This window comes from Rhincodon typus, chromosome 2, assembly GCF_021869965.1.
Source record: "Rhincodon typus isolate 14 chromosome 2, sRhiTyp1.1, whole genome shotgun sequence".
In the NCBI taxonomy this organism is placed as follows: Eukaryota; Metazoa; Chordata; class Chondrichthyes; order Orectolobiformes; family Rhincodontidae; genus Rhincodon; species Rhincodon typus.
In genome coordinates, this window is record NC_063333.1 from 35925109 (window position 1) to 35950926 (window position 25818).

The 25818-nt window shown below is 39.0% G+C and overlaps 1 protein-coding gene across 1 annotated transcript in view; it reads right to left on the reverse strand.

Annotated features, from left to right (window-relative positions):
- myo3a (myosin IIIA) overlaps positions 1 to 25818 on the reverse strand; it is a 355589-nt gene that overhangs the window by 46801 nt on the left and 282970 nt on the right. The window contains 3 exon segments of the mRNA XM_048606878.1: positions 3817 to 3960; positions 9202 to 9242; positions 13929 to 14035. Coding sequence (XP_048462835.1) covers positions 3817 to 3960; positions 9202 to 9242; positions 13929 to 14035 — 292 coding nt within the window.

The window sequence follows — 25818 nt, forward strand, 5'->3', positions numbered from 1 at the left end:
AGTAACTAGATGATGTCAGGTGTAGATAGGACTTTCTTTTGTAGGTTGTTATGAAATCTTTTGAACTATGTTAGAGTCAGATGGGTTGCTTTATTTTATTTTCATTTCATGTGTGTCTTAAACTTCTATTTTATTGTTAAAGTTAAATCTGTGGCAAAGTGTGCTCATGTTTAAATGAAAGTCTGCCATCTTTAAATGTAATCTGATTCATCAAGCCAAATTTCAATCTGGGATCTGAGACTTCAGCTGTAGCTTCAACTTGGACCATAATATACCAATCAATGATTATCACGATTTCCATTACTGAGACTAGATTTCAATTCCAGATTTATGAATGAATTAAATTTAAACTTCACAACTGCCCAGTGGGATTTGAACCCCTGCTCATGGAGCATTAGTCTGGGCTTCTGGATTATTTCATTACTCCAAAACAAATCAAAGGATTGTGGTCTATATAAATAACAGTTTCTCTTCATTGTTAGTGACGTATAGTTTAATATAATGCAGACCCACACATGACTCAATGTCCCCTTCAATGACATTCCCATTACCCTACCATCTCCTATTATAATCGAGCAGCATGTGAATTGATATTGAAATGCTTGCTGTGAAGGAGCTTCAGAGATGACTGTGCCTTCCCCATGTTGCACTATCCTTACTACAGATAACAAAAACTGCACATGACTCCCTGTTGACCCGGAGCTGACTGGGACATCGATAGTCTCTACCTTTGGCTGGTAGTTGTGCCAAGATCAGTAAATATGGTCAGTTTGTTTTCTTTCACCTTGTATCATCTTGACCATGAAATGCAAAATTCAATAAGAAACATTGTAAGCAAGAGGTAAAGCAGTAAGAAAAGGTACCAGATGTTTTCTTTAAAAATAACAATAAAAATATCATAAATGTGAAAATGTTAGTTGATTGAGAATGATGTCACAAAGTCTGTTCCATTTTTAGAGCTCCATTAACCACAGAACTCCCCCTCTCACCCCATTCTGATTGTGTGTTAAAGGAAGAGTAAGCAAACTGAGGTTAATCAGCCAAAATGTTGTGGCAGGTGTTTAATATTTTTGCATCAAATCCAAGGCATAAATGAGGTTAGGCATTAAGCAGGTTAAGCAAATTAGTACATAAATGCAGAAGACTGCAGAACTGCAGCTTAGTAAGAAATGGGCATTTTGCCTATTCCTCCACTTCTGCAGCTGTGGCACTTTTGCTGTCAAGCACAAAGCATAGTAGAACCTGTTTCTGCTTCAGATTATGGGATTAGTTGGCTGTCTACAATTAATAACTTGACAAGCATCTGCCTAGATAACAATCCAGTTGATTCTCATATGTGTGTGCTTTAAATTAACACATACATTTACTGTTTATATTTTTACAACTTTCTTAATTATTGATATCAGCACTTCTACATCTGCAAGGCTAATGAAAACTCCAAGACAGATATGAGTTTGGGCTTATCGTTTTTCTAGCCATATACTCAATTACACTTGCATTAAATATTTGGAACAAGCTATCACGTTTTAGTGGGCCTCCTGTGTGCAGCCGTGTAAATGCGTTATCAACACTTTTGTGATCGACATCAAGATAATTTCAATTGAAAGCCTCTATTTTCTGTTGGGTAGAATAACACTTTTTCCCGTGCCCTATTATAAAATAGACTCAATTTTCTACGATTATTAGCTCTTGCATGAACATAAAAGTTTAACACAGTATAGAAAATATACATATTGCCAAGATACCATAGACAGTACAGAAATCTACAGATTGTCAAGTACAATTTACTGATAACGAAAGAGAGTTTTGAGAGCATATTATTTTCTTTGGGAAGAATTAAAACACTTTATTATTTCCTTAAATTAAAATGTACAGAATGTACTGTCTGAATATAACTGGAAAGTTACACTCATTCTTTTTTTACCTAGCTGTTACAAAGATAAATTGGAGTTATCAGAACTTAGAAATAATATTAGTGGGCAAACAATGAGTGTAGTGTTAGGAGTTTCTTAGCCTGCTGTTTTAATACAGCCCTCAACTCTTTTAAGATAAATAAATGGATTAATAACTGTATTAAAATTGGAGGCCAAGGGCTGCCATTGAAATATGCTATGTATTTACCTACTAATATTGGTAACTGAAGCACCCACGATTTTGATCTGCATGCTCAGATTTAAAAAAAAGGCAATGGCAAGTCGGCAGCCAATTATCCACGTGATAAAAGTTAACATTATTCCAGTGAATTTGTTTTGGTTGACAAATACATCTTTAAGAAAGTAATAGCAGGACAAGATTAAAAAAATAAAAGAAATAATATTCTGGGGCCCTACCACAACTTTCCATAATTTAGGCTTTTCATGTTTGCTTCAAATCGCATATTCAGTGAAGAATAGAGCATGGGGTGTCACTGTCTCAGGATGCTTTTTGACAGATGCAATGCAATAGCTATCACTACAACGGTCCTTTTGAAAAGGTAAGGAAATTTGCATTTAACTGATTCAACCAAAAGTAATTTGAACATGGTTTAGGTCTATAAGATCATCATAAAACTGGCCAGAATAGCCTTCAAATATTTCAAACTGTCAGGCACCAATTACATTACTGTTGCTGTTACAGCAAAAATAGTTTTAACGAGTCTATGAATTCAAAGAAATCCATTATAGTCACATAAAATATATCAGGTAAACTTTAATGCTGTATCATGTCAAGAAATTTTGCCACTCAAGTATATGCATTATGATTGAAGTTGTCAGTTGTTCTGAAATCTACTTTTCTGACTGAAGTAAATTCACATAAAAGCAAAGTTTCACAATGTACCTATTCAAGCAAGTTTTCTACTCACTGACAGTATGATAACAGTTCTTTTTAATGATCAAGATTAAGAAGCTCATTGTCATAATTTACCAAAACAGAACACTGTTCTATTCAGACAAAATTCTGCTTACCCAAAATGAATCAAGCAGCATTAATTAATTGCCACTAATAGGGGTGGATTTTAACCTCAGGCAATAAACAGGCAAGCAAAGGGCAGAACCGCTGCCTATCAGTGTAAGCAGGTCTCACACCATCTTAAGGGCTATGCCTCATTACCATGCCAATAATGAACTGCCTACCAGGAATCATGCTACAGCTTATTGACTTTGAGCTAGTCAAATATCTGCTGTTCCCGTGGTTAACTCAGGAAGGACGAAGGAATACCCTGGAATGATAGGGGAAAAGATCAGATGAGGGGAGGTCTTTGAGGGCTGGTTGTGGTAGCAGGAGGGAGTCAGAGCCCATAGATGCAATTATTCTTGCCACGTTCAGGGGATTACTTCTACTTTTTTTTCCTGGTCTCACCAAAACATTTAATTCACTTAAGTACTTGAGGTTTCCTTCTTCCACCATCCAGTTATCTTATTTAACCATATTGTGGTCCTGTGTTTTTCAACATGATTTCAATTTGCATACATTAATGAGCCTTCTTCCTGAAATTAGGGAAGGTGCTTAGAATGCCCAGAGGAAGTCTTGTGTGGGCTTGGGGAAAAGTGGCAACTCAGCAGTAAGTGGTGCAGAATGATTTTACCCCCACTACTGAACCCTTTCCACTGAGTGAACTGAATTAAAATAAACACTTGTATTTGGATGTTAGAATCCATTTGTTTGGAAGGGTAAGGTAAAACTGAAGGAAATAAAACATCCCAAGGTTCCGAGGCCCAGAGAAAATTGTGTTAATGTAGGAGATGTTGACTTGAGTCTTGTTTTCTCATTAATGGACATTTTAAATGGATTTTATATCTTTACAGCTCGAGGAATTTCACTACCCTGGAGATCTACCTGTTGGAATGGTTGGGTGTTGTGGACCTGGCTTGTGCAGGTGGCATTCTCCCTGTTGCTTCAACATGATTCTCCTTGGAGAGTGAATCACTGGGTGTAATTTGTTTGTAGTAACGATCATCTGCATCCAGCAACTTGACTTGGCTAAGAGAAAACAATGAGTATATTAACTCAGTTATAGTACCCGACCCAATGTCACTCATTCACTGCATCTTGCAATTTCTTAAGGAAACAGTAATGTACACATTTGAGTTAGTGCGGCGATCAATTAAATCTGGACCTATAAGAATGAACTAACATTTTAAGATTTTACCCAAGGCTTGTCATTTGAATCATAAATCTGGAATGACAATGTGCTTGAATCAATTTTGGATGGGTTGGAAAATGAGTGCCCATGAGCCAGCTACTTGCTATACATCCCAATAGATTAAATAAATGAAGTATGGTTGGGGGACATAATAGATGGCCAATTTGAATCGCATTATTATTCAATAATACATCATGGATTACATTCAGGAACAGGGCCAGATGGCTTGACCTGCAAGAGAAACACCAACTGGGGAGCAGCATAAATGTAGCCAGAGGAGAGAGGCCCACAGAACTTACCTTTGGGAACAGAAGCAGAAATGTGGCCCTGTGAGAGAAAAGTTAAGCGGGCAAAAGCATAAATGTAGTCTGAGGAGCAGGATCAATGACACTTACCACCTGGAACGGAGGCAGATAGGCTGGAAGCTCCAGAACATGCAGCAACAGAGAAACATGTCAACAGTAGCATCACAGGAAAGTCATGAATTGTGATCAGTTGTTGAGGAGCTGCTGTTAGGGCCTACATTTCAACTCCAGCAATTTTGAAAAATGGAACTTTCTAAACTAGCATCAAGAAAAGAAGAATTTATAGGTAAAGGAAAGGAGCTAATTTGTGGTAAGGTTAGGGAATTTCTACTTTCTACTAATCTCCAGTTTAGAGTAAATTCTTCAAAATTAGACTAAAACAAGTTAAATTAAACCAAAAGTAAGCTTAAGGTATGGTAAGGAAGCTTGGTCATGCAGAATGTGGCACAGGGAATGGTGGACACTTCATATGACCTAGATGAGTCCATGTGCTGGTGCTGTGCAAGATGCTCTTCTGAGTTAGAGCTTTGACATATCATCAGTTAAATCAAGGGAAAGTTTTACTCTGTACCTAACTATGATATATGGTTTAGAAATGCTTGATGCTAACACTGGAGACTGGATTTTCATGTGTGAAACTGAGCTGTCGTGGAGGTTGGTGACCAAAAAAAAGGCACCAATTCTGTGCATCATGGTGTCCCACTTCAGTTTCTGACCTTGTCAAATTTTAACAGGGTGGTAAGGAAGCAAGAGAGGACTGGAAAGAAAATGTTTGGTAAGTAAAGTACAGAATTAATTGCATGCAAAATGGTAATTAAGCAGCTCCTTATAGGTTTGTCTTCCAAGATCACGAAATTTTCACAGGGCAGGTTATCTTTGGGAGCTGCATAAATTTGAACAGCTCCAGACTGTCTTGGATAAGGTCAGCATCATTGGATATGCTTTCTTAATTGAAAAAAGTGAACATTTTGAAGAAAATCTCTCTCATGGTAATTCATTTTCAGTAACACTAATAATTCCCTATCCTATCCTGGTTTTCAGTTCGCCATCTACACTGAACTACTTGAGGATTCAGAGGCTTTCATTTTTTATGCACAGAATCAGGTTCTTTTCCCTGATGTCCCAGTTCTATTCCCTCCATCTCTACCACAAGAATAATTGGTTACCATTCCGTTACGCTCATCAATTAACTCTGCCTCTACTGAAATTGAAGTCTTGTTTGCTTGTTGTCAGGAGCAGGCTCACAAACCCACTTCCCAAAACAAGGGTCCGTTGCACTCTGGGTACTTGAAATAGTGGCGGTCAATTTAATGGACACAATTAAAAAGATGGTACCTTTTGTCAAAAGAAAATAAACTGAGTAGCCTAGAAGCACAGAATTTTGTTTAGAGGATTGTTCTCAATTTAACTGGATGTTTTCATCTGTCACCATCAGCTTTTTGGGCTCTTTGGTGACTTTGATGGCTTTTGAAAGTTCAGTAGATTGTTGATAATTAATTAGCTATCAACAAATGTGTTCTTTAGAACGATAACTGTTCTCCTTAACACAAGTATTTATCAATTTCTTTTTCCTACTTCCCTCCACTTTAACAGAAACGCTCATTCTCAAACCACAGACTGATCTCAGGCACTACTCTGAAACTGCAAGTCTGCATGTGCAAGTCTTAACAAATAAGGATTGGATTATCCCTTCCTGCAATAGGCTGAATTGCATCAGATGATCATTAAAAATGGTTTTCAGAATGTTTCAATAAGGTCTTCTCTCATTCTCCTAAACTCCAATGAATACAAACCCAACCTACTCAACCTCTCCTTATAAGAAAATCCCTCCATACCCAGGATCAATCTAGTGAATCTTCTCTGGACAATCTCAAATTCTAAATCCCTTTCCTTAGCTCAGGGGACAAAATGTATTCACAGTATTCAAGGCGTGGTCTGATAGTGCCTTATATAGTTTTAGAAAAACTTCATTATTTTTATAAGTCATTCATTTTGGAATAATAGTCAACATTCAGTTTGCCCTCCCAATTACTTGCTGAACTTGCATGCTGGCTCTTTGTGTTTTAATAATACTCAGCTTCCTGCTTTTGTATCTGTGCTAAATGGTAAGGCAAGACAGCAGTAACACGTGTCTCATATTTCTGGTTGAGGGTGCAAAGTGGAAAAAGACAAAGCAAGGCAATGCAAGGCCTGAATGCTGTGAACATCCAGGTAGGCCCAGAGTGAATGAGCACTATGACAGCGAGCAAAAAGCCCCAATGCACAGCCTGGTCCAGCCCATGAGCTGGGTACATGTCCCCGAGCTCACAGTGTCTTTGCTGCAGCATTACAATAAGAGTTGCCAGTATAACCCAAGGTGCAGCAATGAAGTGCAGAAGCATTCTGTAAGTGAGTCAAAGATGTGCTGTGAGGGCTTTTAGATGCTGCCATATGAGGTAAGGTGATTTCAACATCAACAAAGGCCTCGTCACACTTGTCGCTTGATTCTGAAACACATCCCACCAGAGCTCATATCAGTCAGGCCCTGATAAGATTCCACCTTCTTCTTCTATTAGTTAGCCATATTCATATTAATATACTGCCCCAACACCATGGACTCTTATTAATTAGCCTAATGTGTGGTACTCATCAAACGCCTTCTGAAAATAAAAATATGTTACATCCACTGCTTCCCCTTTATCTATCCCACTTGTTCCCTTCTCAAAGAAGTCTAGCAATTTTTATAGGCTTGATTTCTTTATGAAGCCATACTGACTGTTTTGTTATATTATGTAATTCTAAATGCAATGCTATTATATCTTATTTAACAGAATCGTAACACTTTCCCAATGACAGCATTAAGCTGTCTATAGTTAACCTTTTTAGTCTTCTTCCTTTTTTAAAATAAGGGTGTTTGTTACTATGATAGGTTTCCATTCCTCTAGAACTTTTCAAAATCTAAGGATTCTCAAATTACTACCAGTGCAACCATTATCTCTGTAGCTGATTCCTTTAATATGCTAGTACTTTTGAAAGACTGTAGTGTTTGACTTTTACCTTTGTTTCTTTATTTTTCTACTTAATACTAAGATTAACTGTAATGTTTAATTTTAACTTTGTTTTTTCTTTCTTTCTACCTTGTTTTTATGATTCTGTACCTAGGTGCTTGTACCTAATATGGTGCCTTGTGTGGCAACATTATACACGTTTCACTGTAATCCTGCACTTATGAACTAGACCACATGTGACAATCAAAATCTAAATCTAGAAATCTAAGAATGAAATCCATTAGATCTATGGGACGTGTTCGCATTTTTTCATTAGTTTTCCCGGGACTTTTTCTCTAGTAATTGCTATTGTGTTTATTTCCTCTTCCCTTTTCTTCCTTGATTGCTTGTATTTTTTGAATGATATTAGTTTTTCTTACTGAGAAGATCGATGAAAATGGTATTCTAGTGTTTATTGCAAAGAGCATGGAATATAATGATAGGGATGTTCTACCGCAGATGTACAGGACCTTGGTGAGACCATATCTGGAGTAGTCTATACAGTTCTGGCCTCCTGATTAGGGATATAATTTTGTTAGAAGCAGTTCATAGAAGGTCCACTCAACTCATTCCTGGGATGAAATGGTTATATTTTGAGGATAGACTGGGCACGATGGGACTACACTGATTGGAGTTTAGAAATATGATAGGTGATCTTATTGAAACATGGCAGATACTAAGATACTCTTGTACGGAGACATTAGAACTATGGGATACAATTTAAGAATAAGAGGCCTCCCTTTTAAGATGGGGATGAGGAGATTTTTTTTCTGTCAGTGAGTTACTGTTCTGTGAAACAGTCTTCTGCAGAAAGTAGTGCAGGCTGTATCATTCAACGTATTCAAAGCAGAGTTAGTTTTTTGGTAGGAGACTGATGTCTGCTTACCCACCGTGGATTGTTTTAAACCAGAAATAAATTGCTTCGCTCCATGTATTGAAAATCAAAATGATCAGAATCAAACAATCATGCTTTGGGGAAGGGCTGCAGAATTTTACAGATTTGTTTTTCCACTTCTTGAAATTATGCAAGGCCACAAGATAGAAAGGTCATCATTAATTCATTTTTCAATGGTAATTTGAAAGATGTGGTGAAAATCTTCCTGAACCTTATTGTTTTCAATATGATGAATTTCAACATCCACATTAAGATTTTAGATGAGTTTTCATGAAATATTATTAGACACTGTCATCATGGACAAGTTCTGTAAGCTTACTAAACTCAGCAGACTCACTGAATGAAAGTGAACTTCCTTCCAAAAAATACCATCTTCTGTCATCAATTAATCTTACTGTTACCTCTGTGCAGCCATCTGACCTTTCCAGGTATTGCACTTAGCTGACTACAAGATAATGTGTGAAAGAATCTTGGAGGGACTCACATCCCAGCGTCCTCTCCCTCTTGAAAAGGAAGTATAGCCCATCTTTACACCTTGTCTCGGACAACATTGCCAAGTTGGAAAACCTATTGTTTCTGGAGTATCATAGGAATGTAATACTGACCCTGACACTGTCCCTTTAAGAAAATGTATTCTTGTTATTTGTATCACTTTGGTAAGAAATTGCAGTTCCATTTGACAAAGAAAACAAAGTTTTGATGACCTGGAGGAAAGCTGCTTTCCATTTGCTACTCGTAACAAATTTCAGAAGTCAAGTATAGTTTACAGGTTCACAGTTTCACTAAAGAAAGGAAAAAGGAATACTTCCTTATTAAAACCAGAATTCAAACTGAAGAAAACAGTGAACATACCTGTCTTTCCGAGGTCTTCTCTTGCCATCTTGCACAGACCTCTGTTGAAAACAAAATAACTGTAAGAGTCATTGACAGAAGTCCTATACCAATGTGGAGGTAGCGTATTGTCTTAACCGCCTGAATGTTAAATGCTGTATAGTCTCAGTGGAGTGAAACAGGAGAAATCTGGTGAAGAAGCTCATGGAACCGTTATAGTATTTATCCCAGTTTTGATGCAGGATCATTCGTCTGAAACATTGGGGTACCTCTGGAGCACACACTACTTTCTGGAAAGAAGAACCTAAGAAAAATGCTGCCAGCCTGTGTGCTGGCTGCTTCCCACCCTGGGCTATTTTCTGGAAGGGTTGCCTGGGGTGCAGCAGGTCTATCTATATTGATACACCTTCTCCTGCACTTTAAATACCATGGTGTTCTGCTGCTTCCAAGTGGAAGCTTTCTGACTATCTGTCCAGCTTTGAAAGCCCCACCTCCCAAATTGGATAGTGACATCACTATTAATGATATTCAGACTAATATTAATGGGCCACTTAAGTAAAAACAATTCCGACTGACTGTTTCCCAGTCAGTGTGGCTTTCCAACTCCAACTTAATCTTTGATAGTGAGGTTTAGAAGCCAAGCACATGAAGTCTGTTTCTCCTCATAGATGTTGCTGCATCTGCTGAGCATTTCCAAAATTTTCTGCTTTGGCTTTTGTTACAGAACGGTTGCACTTTCCCTGTCAACGGATGGCAGGCACAGTTCGGGAGGGGGACATTCATCCCAATAACTGCTTCAGATTCACCCTGAAACATTTTCTTTTTGCAGACCAATTAGTCAGGCATCCATTATAATATTTATGCCACAATGCCAAAAATCTGCTCCATGTGGACTTATCATCTTTTATTCTCAGAAATATAGAAGCATTGGTAGTCAGAACAAAATAAAGCAAGTCTCTGTTTTCCATATTTCATTTGCAGGCCTGCCAAATCTATATAATTTCTGCAAAGTCATTAAGAGAAGGATCAAAGCCTATAAAGATCAAAGTCTATTTATTTTGATCTTGGTCGGCAGTCATGTTCACAGGGAAATTTACTCTGAGTAATATTAGTCCTGAAATTGCAATGGTGTACATAAAAATAATTTACAATTCCAGCTTTCTATCTATTTTAACTTTTGCAGTCTAATGAATTTCACTGCATTTGAACCAAGAGGTGATTTTGTTGCACTCACTGCTAGATCGCCTGGCAGCATTCAATATGTCACAATGCATATTTGAAAGCAAAACTACATAATTCGCCTCTATTCATTTGGTGGTGATGGGTGGGATGGGGGCGGGGAGATTGGCAGGGGGTTTGTGTTTTGCTTCAGAAATGTCTTTTCTAACTTAACTAATTTTGTGCTATTTGCAGCAGTAATCATGTGCAGCTAGGCTCAAACCTAGGAAAATAAACACTTCTTATTGCAAGTAATCTTGGTTTCTTCAGTATCTATTTTCTAGAGTAAAGAGTAAGCAAATTCTGGAAGGAATGCTTCTCGTTAAGCATACTACCACCGCACTTCTAGGACATCTCAAAAATATCAACTTATTAAACGTAAAATATTGTTTTTATTCACTCATGGGATGTTGATGTCACTAGCTGGGCCAGCATGTTTTGCCTGTCCCTAATTGCCTTGACAAGGTGAGGATGAGGTGCCTTCTTGAGCTGTTGCAGTCTGTGGGCTGAAGGTAGATGCATAATGATGTTAGGGAGCAAATTCCCAGATTCTGACCCAGCGATAGTAAAGAAATGGCAATATATTTCCAAATCAGGATGATGCTGCGAGGGGAACTTGCAGCTGGAGGTGTTCCCATGTATCTGATACCCTTGTCCTTCTAGATGGTAATGGTCATGGGTTTGGAAGGTGCTGTCTGAGGATCTTTGGTGAATTTCTGCAGTGAATCTTGTATATGGTACACATGCTGCTACGGAGTATTGGTGGTGAAGGATGTTTGTAGATGTGGTGCCAATCAAGCGAGCTACTGAGTCCTGGAATATTGTTGCCTTCTAGTTCAAACTGTTTCACTATCACTTGAAGAGCGATATCCTTTTAAGAAGTTCAACGTACACTCCTAAGCTCCTAGATGTCATCTCATGACCAGAGGCCAATGTCACTCTGCATTGTCGCACCCTAGACAAAGGATGAGGGAATTTTATGTTCTGAAGGGCTATTCCTCATTTCAGAAACAGAGTCTTCAGTCAAAGCTTAACATCCAGAAGTGACTCATTCAAATTATTTTTGCAAGGGATTTTCTGATTGATAATCTTGGTGGGAATGCTTACCTATTGGGAAATTGTCCTTCACAGTTTACGTATCCATATTAGTGATGGATAGTAGATAGTGCATTTACAACACAGTGGGGGACACAATTTTAAATTAATGTACAAAATAATACCAACTAAAATATTTACCATATTTAATCTATTACAGTTCTGCAAAATGGCTGGGAGAAGGTGGCTCGTCTTGAAATAGTATACAGAAGCACAGGCATATAAATGTACAGAGCTTTTTTATGTTTTGATTTCATGTTTTGTACCAGTCATATAGAGTCAAGTTCTGGTTTTATTGAAAATGTAGTGTACAGAGCTTGACTTTCAACTCAGGCTTGGGAACTCAGTGCATAGATAATTTTTGGGAGCTAACCCTATGCTACATCTAAGTCATCCATGTAATATTATCTTCAAATGTAAATTGCCTAGCTGGGCCAGCCAGTGACAAACATAGCTTACAATTGGTGATCCTAAGCATTACCAGGATACAGGCGCTGACTAAAAATATGATCTTAAAACCACGTGGCAGCTGTGATGGGGTCTGCTGCTGCATTGCAGAAGAAAGGAGACAGACCACTAAAGGGCTGGATGCTTTTGCATGCAGAGAAACTTCAAACGGCTAACTGAATGTTGACTTAAGATATACTATCCAATCTCACAGAATGGCTCCTCCCATCACTTCCCCAGTCAATAAAATATTCCATTTTCAAAAATAGTGGTTACATTCTCCCCACACTGAAATTGGCAGTTGTGCATGAGTTTGGGCCAGAATAGTCAGGTTTGGTGATTCTTTTGGCTCTCCCTTGCCCAATAACACACACCTCTTGAAGCTTACAGTAAAGGGGTGACTCTATCAACATCCTAATAATAGCGACTGAGCATGTGTGTAAGGATCTATGTCATGATGATGTCATATCACATGGAACTGAGACCTGGTAGAAAAAAGCATTAGTAAAATTATGCTTCTCTATGTGATTTATAGGCAATACATTTTTTACAGTTTGGCTTGTGTTCAGTTCTTGAATGCCTCAAGCTCCTAACGATATTCCAACACTTAATTAATAAGAGGTGAATGGGCTCCCTAGTTCATTTCTCCTCCCTTGCTTTGAGCATTCCAATGTTTTCCACAGGCATCAGAACATTGACACACAATCTCAGCATGTGTTTTTCAATGCATTCCCTGCTCTTTTTCTTGCCCCCAGAGGTGAAAGAAAAGGCTGGTAATGGTCTACTCTTGCTTCTCTTTCTTATATTCTTATATTATTTCCTCTTCAGACCAGACTTCAGAAGAAGGTTAATGGATTTACATCAAAAAATTCTTGGTTCATTTCAAAGCCTGAAGTCCTTTCAAGCCCTCACACTTACTCCTCCTGCTTCTCTCCGGCCATCTCATTGACCTTCCTTCAGCAATAGGCGCACCTGAAAACAGCAAGATTTGCTATAATATGTCGAGCACTGCATTGAAGGAACTAAACACAAATATTTATCGGCACATTTACTTACATAGCCATTGCCAATGGCATTCTAGGCATGCTGTATGGGTCAAGTTATTACTGCTGCAGTTGGGAAATTTCAATAAAACCCCCTTACAGAACTGTAGATGTTGAAACATCATTTCTCCCTTCTTCCTTCTTAGAGCAGATCGTCCCACTCAGTGTGACCCCTGCTCCTTCTCTCAGTAATGCTTAACTTCAAGAAGAAGGTCCATTGATTCACTAATGTCTGCAGGAATAAATTTCTCTATTGATTTCGAGTCAGTAAAATGCACTTCACTTCCTTAGATTTTTGAAACTTGGAAGAGCTATGCAAAGCTGCAGAAATCTATACAACTGTATCAACAGCCAGAAGAACTGAATTGAGTAACTTGTAATTAGTTGTTAATCTATTTATATCGTATACATGCTACTTAATATATGTCCAGTTGTGTGAGATTAAGAGAGGCAATTAGCTGAAATAAGGAGCTTCAAAATGGCACAATGACTGATGCCAAGATCAGTTTGCATACTTCCATTGGACATTAAGTATTCCTTCAGTAAACCCTTTCACAACATGGCATTCAATGCTCTGCATCAGAAATGTACAGGTGTATCATATGGAATCTAAGGACATAACTGCATCCAAAAACTGGTTGCTATCATGTCGAATTTCATCCCCAAAGAATCAGATTATTATGTGATAAATGGAAGAGGATGAAAGGGAGCTTTCATTAAGGTTTGCTCACTACAGCTGGGAGAACCAAAACATGATTTAAAAGAAATGTATAAATATATGAAAAAGAAGACTTGAAAAATATGAAAAGGATAAAAGGCAAGTGCAGAAAATAAGGAGTCAAGTTAAAAAGTTTAAGGCGAACAGTTAGCACCAGGAGATATGCTGAATTACGTTTCTGTAAAATAGTTACAATAAACATGACACAATGCACTGCTGTGACTTACGTGAATGAGGTTGTAGTAGGTGCTGTCTTCAGGTGTATTTAATGTCTTTGGTGGCTGTGTTCGCCTGGGGGTTCTTTGCTGTTTCTGATCAGATTTTTTATTGGGACCTAAAGAAGGGGGAAGCAGTTAATTTTCCTTCACCACATTCCTCCTGAAAGCTAAATAAATTTCATAAGTGAAGATCTCCTTTCAAAAAGACTTGTTTAAAGTTCAATGCAGAAAAAATTCATACCAATGATAAATTTTGAATTTTGTATCTGATCTTGTTCTCAATGCATTCACTCTTTTCTTGACCTCTTTGTGACCTTTGCTGTTCCACTTTTTTTGTCCTCCATTTGGATCACATAAGAACTCTGTTCTCTGTCTCAATCTTTTCTTGATTTTGCTAGCTCGGTGCCCAACTACTGTTGAGTTTGGTATACCGTAAGTACTTGAAATGGGACTACAATGCACTTTTTCAAGTGGTCTTGACAAACAAAGACATTTTCAAATAGTCAAGTTGGCTCCATATTGAGTTTCCAAATTGTTGTTTCATGTTAATGATCAGATGCACTGTCAGATGTACAATGAGAAAGTACTCACACTTGTTGTGTTGTATGGTACCAACATCTTTGGTTTTATAATAGATTACCAGCAAACAAAAGAATACATCATAGAAGAATTAATAAATACTTTCATAACTCATTGCTATTTTTCACATTGTGGCTCCTCTGTGCAATCCATCAAGTCCTAACGTGAGTGCAGTCAAGCAAACTCCCCAACATTTGCTAATGCTACTCTGTGACCATCTGGTTACAGGTGACAGAAACATCCTGCAGTGTTAGGCTATTCTATATGGCCTTCATCCATGGGGTAAGTGACTGTCTTCTGTTGAACTTATCACATCTTGGAGTTTAGAAAAATGTGAGCTTGACTTACTGAAAGATGTATGATTTGGAGGGCGCTTGATTAGGTAGATAGTGAATGAATGTTATCCCTCTTGGGTCCAGAGTTACTGGAACTAGAGAACCTATTTTCAGAGCAGGAGGTTGCCCATTTAAGATGGAGATGAGGAGGAGTTTCTTCACGCACTGGGTCATGAATCATCAGAATTCTCCACCCAAGGCAGCAGAGGAATCTGAGTCATTGAATATATTCGAGGCTAAGGCAGACTGATTTCTGATCTACGAGCGAGTCAAGTTTTATGAGAAACAGGGAGGAAAGTGGAGGTAAGGCCAAACTGAATGCCACATGGACTGCACTGATCTAAGATAGTGGTTCAGCACTGTATTCACAAGGGCAATTAGTAATGTGCTTATTAATGCTGGCCGAGTCAACGATATCCACGTCGTGTAAAAGAATATAATAAATGATCAGCCATGATATATCTGAATGTTGGAGGAGGCTCAAGGGCCATATGGCCTACATATGTCCTGTCTCTATTTCTAATATTTTCATGTTTGAGAGCAAGCAACAAAACTGGGAATAAAAATTGCTGAGTCTGTGGAGTGTAGCTGAGGACAGATCTTGGATGACTGAATGCATTTTCATTTCATTGCTATAGTCTCAGCAGCATCCACTGCCCAATATTGGCTGACTACAAGGCTAACTGTCAACCAGATTTCTAGGTCAGGACTTCTTCACAGACTCCATAGTCTGAACCACACTGAATTAACTAAGGCACTTCCTGGTGTAATATCATGGCAGGTTAGGCAGCTTCTGAGTTGGTGGGCTCACAATTCATTTTTCCATTAGGAGAGCATGTGTTGGGGAATACCTATAGGATCCATATTATTATATTCTAAGGTCCATTTTACGTTGTTTCAATGAAAATAAGTCTACAGAGTTTCAGGTCCTTTCTGTGTCATGCAACTAATATCCCAGCAGCCCTTTTAAATTTGTCTTCATCTGGTTTCCCTCCTTCATACAGTATACATGTCGCCCATTTAGTTATTAAATATGTATTTTAAAAAATATATAGGCTGCCATAACTTTGGCCAGTACAAGTTTTATCTAACTACATTTGCAAGCCCTAGCTTCCTCATTAGAGTCATCCACTCTCCTCTTTCCTGTGGGGTAATTCATCGGTTGTTCTAACAGTATTAATTGTTTTCAAATATCATTGCTGACTGTATTAGTTGCCAGTATAACAGATATAAGAATGCTATGATGGATGAAGGTAATTTAAAACCACACTGGTGTAAAATTATTACATGTATTCATCAGGTTTTGTGTCATCAACTAGCAGCCTTTCATTGGGATTGTAGAAGATTGCAATAATACACAAATCCAATTAAGTAAAAATTTCCTATTGGGAAAAACATATTGCTTTTCTACATTATTTCTAATTGAGTAGAACAGTTAAGATACAATTACATTTAATAAAATGGTTTAATATTAATAAAAAGTGGGCATTTAGAAACATTACACTTTTTTTTAAATAAATGAGGCTGAAGGACTGTTGGAAATCTTTACTTCATTTTCTTTGTGAAAATCTTGTTTAGGAAGATAAGTAATGATAAAGAGATTTTCATGGACTGGAGCAAGGAAAATCATTTTATTTTAATTTGTTTAGGGAATGTGGGGTTCAGTGCCTGGGGCAGCATTTATTGCTCATCCCTAAGTGCTGTTGAAGTAATTGTGAACTGTCTGGTTGAATTGATGCAGTCCATTTAGTGTAGGTACAGCCACAATGCCACTGGGGAGAGAGTTCCAGGATTTTGACCCAACAAAAGTGAAGGAACAGCTTCAGGAAACAGGAATATGTTTCCAAGTACATTTGGTGAATGACTTCGAGGGGAACTTCCAGGTTGGGCTATCATTCAAGAGAAAGACACAAAACAAAAAGGTTGAATGATCCAGAAATGAAAATAAAACTTTGAATGTGCTTTTCTTTTATAACTTTTTTTCTTATTTCCACCTTCAAAACAATTTTATGACAGGACAGTCTAACGGAATTCGTGGTTTCAAAGCTTGTAATTTTTGAGACACACCTTAACTGACAAAACTGAAAAAGAAATGGAAACTCTGGGTTTCTAGAGAAATTAAGACTGAAACTAAAATTGCTAACCAAAACATCTGGGAACTGTAACTAATTGAAACTAGATAAAAGGACACAACCATCTGAGCTCAGATGGTCATACAATACAAGCACGCTTATCGCGACAGAGATTGGATTCAGGCTCGGTAAGCAGACAAATCCACAGTTGCTGCTTCTGTTTCAGTTCCTTGAAGATCCTATTAATGGATCCATGCCATCAAAACCACTCTGAGTAGAGTTGGCAAAGTTCTGTAAATGCATGCTGTTTTGGTGAAGACCATACCCATGGAGCTTTGCAATGCTAGTTTCCTGTTACTTTCTGGAAAGAAAGAGGCATTTAAATTGTTTGTGAGAAAGACGTGCAGGTTAAAATGACCTTTGGGACAGTTATTAATGACAAGTGGATTGCTGAGTAAATTTGCAAGTATTGTCTGTGTCATTTAATGTGCAATTTATACTTGCCACAACTTTGCTGTTCATTAATGTTTAAATTATGTTGATTTGGGTTTGATTGGTACAGTAAAAGTTTTAAAAAGTGAATTCCTGGCTTTTGGGTTTTCCATTAAAGTTGTTTGGAAAAGTCAGTTCTTTCATGCTTTCGGTTTCAAAGGAGATCATAACAACTTCTAAGGATGCCTAACCTGAAGAAGTTACCCTCCTCCCTCCGGACAAACCTCAAGGGATCTCTCTCCCACTGCAACTCTCTCGTAATCTCTTCGGCCCTGAAACTGCTCGACCACGTCCTGAAGCAAACCAGGTACTACAGCCACATCACCTTCCTTAGACCGCTCACGCTTGGACATAGAGCAGTTTTTCCGCCGCCTCCGCCTCCTCTCCACCTATCCTCTCCTCTATCCCTCTTCTATCCGCCTCCCACTCTCTCCCTATTTATTTCAAAACCCCCTTCCCCTCCCCCTTTTCTGATGAAGGGTCTAGGCCCGAAACGTCAGCCTCTCTGCTCGTATGATGCTGCTTGGCCTGCTGTGTTCATCCAGCCCTGCACCTTGTTGTCTCATAACAACACATAACTGTTTTTGGTGCATCATGGGACATAAATAAACAATAATATTCCAGAAGAGAGAGACATATTGCCAAAGTTCTTCATCTTGTGCTCATCAGGAAAAACACAAGAATTTCAAATTTCAATCACACCAACTTATGCTGTCAGAAGGAAGGTGCTGATCGGATGGCAAGTCAACTCTGATTAGTCAATGTATCACAATCGAGACAACAACATGGCCCACCCACCACCAGGCCTGCTCATGAAAAATAAATGATAAGACAGCAGCCATAGAGCATTGCCACTTTTCATTTTTCTGTACTTTATGAAGTAATTCAAGTCAGTTTTGCAAGTTGCAAATAAATTAAACAAAAATCGTAGAAGTCATTTTATCTATGCAATGCTATGCCCCTGTAATAGGATTTAATTCAAATTTTGGTAACTGGAGGTTCTCTGCCAGAAGAGTAGCAAAATGTGACAAAACAATCAAAAGGGGTCAGGGTCATGAGCACAACCCATTCTGACCTGAAAGTTCTATTCTGGAACTAAGCCTAAGTAAAAAAGATGGAGATGTCCAGACATGCAGTTTTTGGTTGCAACTAAAAGATCATAAAATAGCTGAGAAATTGTCTTCTGTCTCTTTATGGGAACATGTAACTGAGCAGAGGCAGTTCTTTTTTGTTCTCTATTTCCACTCCCAGCCATTCAGAGTCATAAAAACACCATTAGGTTTTAGGTTTATAGAAAAGACTCAGATTTTTAACTATTGTTTTACTACATCTATTAAGTTAATGGCCCATTTTCGAATGGAAGTTGGAAGACTGTTCAGTTGACCAATTATCCTAAAGAATAACATTTGCAGCAACGCCAAGCTCTGGGGCATATGGAAGTCAGTTAAAGAGCTAGCTGTGAGATCTGACTGGAGAACTCCTTAATCTACTGGGTAGCAATGAGACACCAGCCTTCATTCAATGAATAAAGGGCAGGGGAGTCAAGATGCTGTTTTGATAATGATTGTTAAGATTAACATGGTAATTATTTGTAAAGATGATGATATGACCTATGTTATTGATGAAAGATAGATTGAGTTCTGGCATCTTATGATTAAAGCCACTTTTGGAAACAGCTAGTTCTGCCCCTGGGAAAGTTCACATTGCACTTGTAGTGAACAATTCTGTATTCCTTCCTGAGTTTTTCAATGCAGACTTATTTATCCTTTTGCTCATTGTAGTCAATTAATGATCTGGTTTATTCCAGAAATAGCTTATTGTATACTTGGCTATATATTTTTACTTTATATATGTACGATAATACTTTATTTCAGTTGATGGGGCAGCATTGTCTGGAAGTCTAACTCAGCCCTTACATGTATATTAGCTCCATATGGAGTGTCAATTTTCTCAGTTCCTTGCTGCTGAAAATAGCATCTCTATAACTATTTGTTCCAGGATGTCTCATGTTAATGCAGGTTACACTAGAACTCTTTAATTATATATATCTTTAGGGCATTGCTTAAACGATGTCAGCACCTATTTTGCAATATCGTTAGGTTTATAGAAAGGTTAGGAGGAAGCAAAAACAAGCATAAGTTAGATGCCTTGTATCTACTGCAGGGCAGTGTAAGCTGGGGGTGTAAGTCATGCTCCCTTGTTACATGGTGAGGATTTTCATCACTTTGGAATGTATGTTGCTCCATTCTCTCTGTACATGCACCAGGGCATACAGCAGCAGGCCAGGGGGCTAGTAGCCGTACTCCAGACATATCTATTGATTGTCCCAGGGTAGGGGTTCAGTTAAAGGCCACCCTGCAATGGGAATCCAACACCCACCGCCCCCACCTCCCTTCTACTGCCACCTCCAACGCAAACCCACCCCAAAGTGGTGGTCTGGCAGCTTTTCCTGGTCTTTATAGAAATTCTTAAAGAAGTTAGTGAGTGAGTGCTGCTACACCAAACCTGCTGCTCCTCTGAAGCTGAGTGGTCTCTGCTAGGTCAACCTTGAGAATATGTAATTGGATAGAGAACTTATTGCCATAGAAATTAAAGGGGACCCTTTGTGAAACTGTAACATTAGTAACTCTTTTCCCTCTGGTTGATTTTCCACCCTACTGCCACTTCCTATGTTTCCTGCCCCAAAAATGAATACAGATCATTAAATGACAATTTCATATTGAATGAATGTAGAGAACAACAGCTGTGATTGGACTCACATTGTCTACTCTAATCATTCTAATCCACAAGACATGTCACACTTCACCACATTATTTGCCATCTTATTTGATTTACCATTTGAAGGGGGTGTACTTTGAGCAACAACAGCAGTAACACAAGTGGCAAACACCCCAGCCATAAGCTGGTTCAGAGGGGAGAGGGGATGGAACCAGAGATACAGCTCAAAGGAGTGTGACACCCTCAACATGTGCCTATAGGCAGAGTATCAACTCTCTCACCTTGGCTGACATCTTCATTTTTTAAAAGTCTGTGTCTAGAGGCGGCCTTAAAAGTGGGAGGAACTTCTGCTTGGCAGCAGGTTGGGTTTTCTGCGCTCATTACATATGCACGGATAAAACACCAAGTTTACTGACCTGGCAGGTAGGAAATTCTGCCCACCCCCCTTGCTGGAACCTTCCAGCCACCATATTTAAAAAGGTGTCAGACAGCTCTTCACTCTCTGCAGCCCAGGAACATCTCTCAGTCTCTGTTCATCACCCCATCCAACTGTCCCCTCCACCTGAGATGTCGGGCACCAGGCAAAAAGTGGTGCCACTCTACAGCATTGTCTTCTTAGCAGTTCTCTCCTCCAGGAGAGGAGAGAAGCTCATTTCCCTCAGGATGACAACAAATGACCATCACAACTCATGAACGCAGCCTAGACAAAGGACAGCTCAAAAGAACCTGGCTCCAGTACAGCAAGAGGATGAAAGATTTGCTGCACTCCATAGAATATGTACCATTCTCGATTCAACACTTCATGCTCCTATGAGTGAGAATTAACATTGCAAGGTTGCTAATGTAGAGGGCTGTCACACACAAAACTGGGTACCAGGCAGCTCCATCACAGATCTTCCATGTTATCAATGCCTGTCTCTTCACTGCAGCTAGTAAATTAGCATTACTATTACCATTGTGACACTGCCTCTCACATGCCTGCCTGGATTCACACAAACTAAAAGGGAGCTAAAGTATTCAAGTACCAACCCACTGACTTTCATTATTATTGGGAGATCGCATACATCAGAGAGCTTGTAAGGTGTTCAACAGAGAAGAATGCTCCACAGAAGATGGCTTTAGAATGAACAGCTTACTGGCATCTGAAGCACACACAGCATATAATGCTTTATGGCTACATGTAAACTGTTGCTCTTTGATGATGCTGAACCTCTTTTCATTCAGAACCCGTGGACATCTAACTTTCCCCATATTACATTCCTCTTGTGAGTAACACATATGGACAATCACAGCTTGGGGAACTGACATCTCTACCCGTATTTATCAATATAGCTTTAGTACTCATTTCCTCTTGCTGATGTATCTTAACGCATCCCTCCTAACAGACATATTAAAAATGAATTTATCCTGACCAGAGGCTCCTGACCGATCTAAGGAGCAGGCCATTGAGCTGGAAGGAGAGCAGGGGGAATTTGCCGGTGAAGGGGAGATTAAAAATTTGCAGCCATCTGGTGTGAAAGCCTCCAATCTTCTATTCCCAGCTGCAGATCAAGCATTGGTATCTCCATGAATCCTTAGGAGAGGCAGTGACTCATGGCACAAGTGAATCTCTGTTCTTCCATGCAGTCTTCAAATACCCTGCACACACCAGGCAAAACCAAAAGGTCCCACTCCAAGGCCCATCTCCACTAACTGCTCAACTGATACCTCCATGGAGTGGGAGGCAATGGGCATGAGTGCCAGGTCTGACAAAGCTACCAGTATTAGTTGGATATGTGCAGGGACTTCAAGCCATGGATGAATTCATTCACTGGTTTGGTGACAGGAGTCTGAGGAACCTTGACTTCAGATGCACCATCCCTCAAAGGACAAGGGAGGTGCCAGTTTGCTCTGTCAGGGAGGAGGAGTGACAGACAGGGATTGTCATTTTTTAAAAATTTAACCTATTTTTCTGATCAACCTGTTCAGAGATATTATTGCACACCCTGGAGCAGGTGGGACTTGGACACAGACCTCATAGTCTAGTGATAGGGACACTATCATGGTGCCCCAAGAGAGAAATGTCATCTTAGGGCATTTCAGAGGTGCCATTCTCTACCAGCTTTCCTCTGCCAGCAATCCAAAAATCCTCTATCAGGTCAAACCGAGGATCTCAAATACAAAGGGCCATGAACTGTGCACAAGTGTTGCTCAGAATACCCTGATAACATCCAGCCAGGTTCCTGAACAGGAAGGGATTTCACTTCCTCAATGCCCAGTTTATTTGTGACCACAGGCAACTGTTCTTGTAGGTGTGCTGCCACTATCCAGGGAGTTACTTATTGAAACAAAGAAGATTCTTTGGGGAATAAAAAATGAAAGAACTGCAGAGGTCAGAAATAAGAAGCGAAAACAGAAATTGCTGGAAAAGGTCAGCAGGTCTGGCAGCTTCTGTGGAGAGAAATCAGTTCCTCAGAAGAACAAGATTCTGAAGGGATTTGACAGTGTGAGAGAGTCTAAGATATGAGCCTTTGGTTATAGAATAAGGGGTTGCACATGTAAGAAAGAGATAAGGAGGGTTTTACTAAATCAATGGAACTCTACTGCAGAGGGCTGTTGAGGGGCGGGTCATTAAGTATATTCAAGGCCAAGATATACAGACTTTTAATGAGTAAGAGAATTGAGAGTTATGAATTTTTGCCTCCTCCCAATTAATAACCCCCTCTCACCAGTACCTCATGAGCGCCAGGCTTTCAAGGAAGGTCATCACTCACATCAGCAGCATCCTTGAGCAACACCTTTTTCCAAATGGAAGTCGGGGTAGACAATGGCTGGGAAAGTGGTCTGTTACTTGTGGGACCTAGCCCTCAGCACTAGCCTCACAATATCCCGACTCTGATCAGCTGGGGGTACACGGAGGGAGCTGAAGACTAACTGAAGCTGTAATGTGTGTTGATCTGAGGAGGGCTGTGCAGAAGAATGCTGGAAAAGTGTGGAGTTTGAAACTTGGTTGTTATACTGCTCAGGTTTTCCATCCTCCTTAAATCTCTGGGGCACTGTCTCCTGGCTCTGTTGTTCTATTCATACACAGGCTGATTCAGCCAGCATTTATTGCTCATCCTTCATTGCCCTTGAGAAGGGTGCACAATGAGGTTCCACACTTCTTTGGCCGCGTCTATCAACGTCTGTTTGCAAAGCTATCGTCTTCCACATACGCTTGCAAACATCACTTCATTTTTGTCTCTCAGATCCCACAGCTGGACATCTGGGTAAGAGTTAGAGACTGGGAAGGTGGGAAGCTTTCTCAGGTCTCCTTTACATTCCTGAAGCCATAGGAATCAATGTACAATTCAGCCATTATGACCCTTTAACTAAAAATCCTTCCTTTGGCAGACTTTACATGTTATATCAGCATCACTCTCATAGACCAATAAACACAGAAGTGAGATGTTAATGGCATACCTGAGTTAAAGAGCACTTCAACACCCCATTGCAATTACAGACAGCTTTCTGGAGTGGCACTTTCAAGTCTATTCCACTGAATTTATGCCTTTTAACTCTGTTTCTCATTCCATAGCTGTAGTTTGACCTGTTCAGTATTTAGAGCATTTTTTTTCTGTTTCAGGGATTAATGAGTATGACAGGATGTAAAGTGGTCCCCAGTAACCCACTCAAGTTCAAGTGCTTATTATGTTTTTTTTAAAGAAGAAAACAACTTCTTTTTGTCTATTTTGCCACTTTTTATTTCGAGACATTAAAAAATCCTGAAAGAAATATTTCTTGTTTCAAAAACATTAACAGTACTTCCTATTTCCAAATTCTATATTTGGCAGTTATCTTTTCCACAATGTCTAATCATTATATTCAATTACCAAATCTCTTTACCAGAATTCATATCTCTCAGTTATCTTGTTGGTTCCCAGCTTTGCAATTTACTGGAATCACATGGCCCTGTATGCACTTTATACACTTCCAACAGCTCCTTTTTGTATACCCTACTTCCTTTATTCTACAAGTAAGCATGCAGTTTGGAACTTCCAGGCCTGGATAACTCTCTGTTTCACTCCCACTCTCACCATCCTCCAAAATCTTTTTCCAAATCTATTGTTTCTCACCGTCAGCTAGTTCCACTAATTCCTCTCCCTTTTCTTGCTTAGATTACTGACTTTGACCATTCACCTCAACTCTTATAAAGCATCTTTGCATATTCTAATTTAGGAAAATCGTCAAAAAAGTGAAAGTTAAGATTTTTGTAGAGTCAGAAAAACTTTGCAGAATTTGAAAGTGGAGGGCACATGTCAAATATGGTAGTCATGCCCTGATTTCTGAAAAATCCCATTTTTTGCCAGCAAGAGAAATAGATTGAAGTACAATTCACACGCCACATAAACGCAAACTCAGCAGGACCATTATAACTCAGTGCTGTGTTCAAGGAGGTATTTTGGCTGTTCCAAAGGCCTTAACCCATAATGTGATAGTCATGAATTAACTGAGTAGACATAAATGCTCTTGAAGAATGAATAAGATCTGTATAAATGTCATGATCTGAAGTTATTTTGAAATCTCATGCTTTTTAAATGTGAAAAAAAGACTGAAACTATCAGGGTGAGCTAAAAAAAATTGTTTGACTTCTTTCATTGACATATTGGGTATAAACATTACCTACTGATGCAGAGTTGCAATTTGGTCTTTGTTGACATTTCTCAGGGGCTATTATAATGTAACCATGCATGTTTATGTGTTAGAAGTATTAAATAGAAGTTTGCTTTAAAAGAGATCAATCACTGAGGAGATTTAAATATTTTGAATGGGTTTCATATTTTCCACTGTCAAATGTGAGTTAAGTAAGAGCTTTATTAGATTGTGTGATGATACTGTGCCTTTCAGAGTTGTGTTCTGTCTTGGTTTGTTTTAGAGAGGGATTGGGTAACAGGCACAAAGCAGTCTAGCAGAAGATAATTTGTGAAGCCTTGGTCTTTTTTTAAAAAGTTGGAACATTAGAAGCAGCCTAAATGGGTGTGGTCAAGCTCCCACCCACAGAACCAGGACTTTTAGTCTTTTCAGTTGCAGAAGCTGCTGGGATTGTGAAAAGCTGCCACATCTCTCTTGGCCAATGCTGAAAGCTAGAGTTCTCTCTCTCTCAGAATTGCCTTTTGATATTCTTTCCTCCTCAATTGGAGAACTGCATGTGAGACAATCTGTTTTCTGATTTTTGCCTTTTGCCTAGAGTGTGTTTATGGAATGTTACTATATTAGAACAGTTATGTTTAGTAGTAAAGATAAGTTACTGTTAAGTTTTCCAGTCGAGTTAAGTTATTCCAAATTTCTTTTTCTTTCATTGTATTTTAACTATAGTGTTTGAATAAATTGTGTTTTGCTTAAAGTTAAGTAGTTTTACCAACCAAATTGCATCTGAAATGCAGCACCTCACATTTATCTTTAAAAATAAGAAAAAGTTAGGGTCTAGGCTACCTTTTCAAGATATTTATATTGGGGGGTGGGGTCTGGTCTGGCCCATAATACCTGTCACAATTTTAATTTGTTTCATCTCCATGTGTCTCCTGACATCTGTCTAAAGTAGATACTGGTATTTGGCTATGAAGCTGGAATGGGTAGTTAGAATGGGATCATGAGTTAACATGGAAACAGTAGTGATAGCAATATGATTGGCCATAAGAGACAAAGGCTTAAAGAACCTATCACAGTGGGGACTAAGTCCTGAGG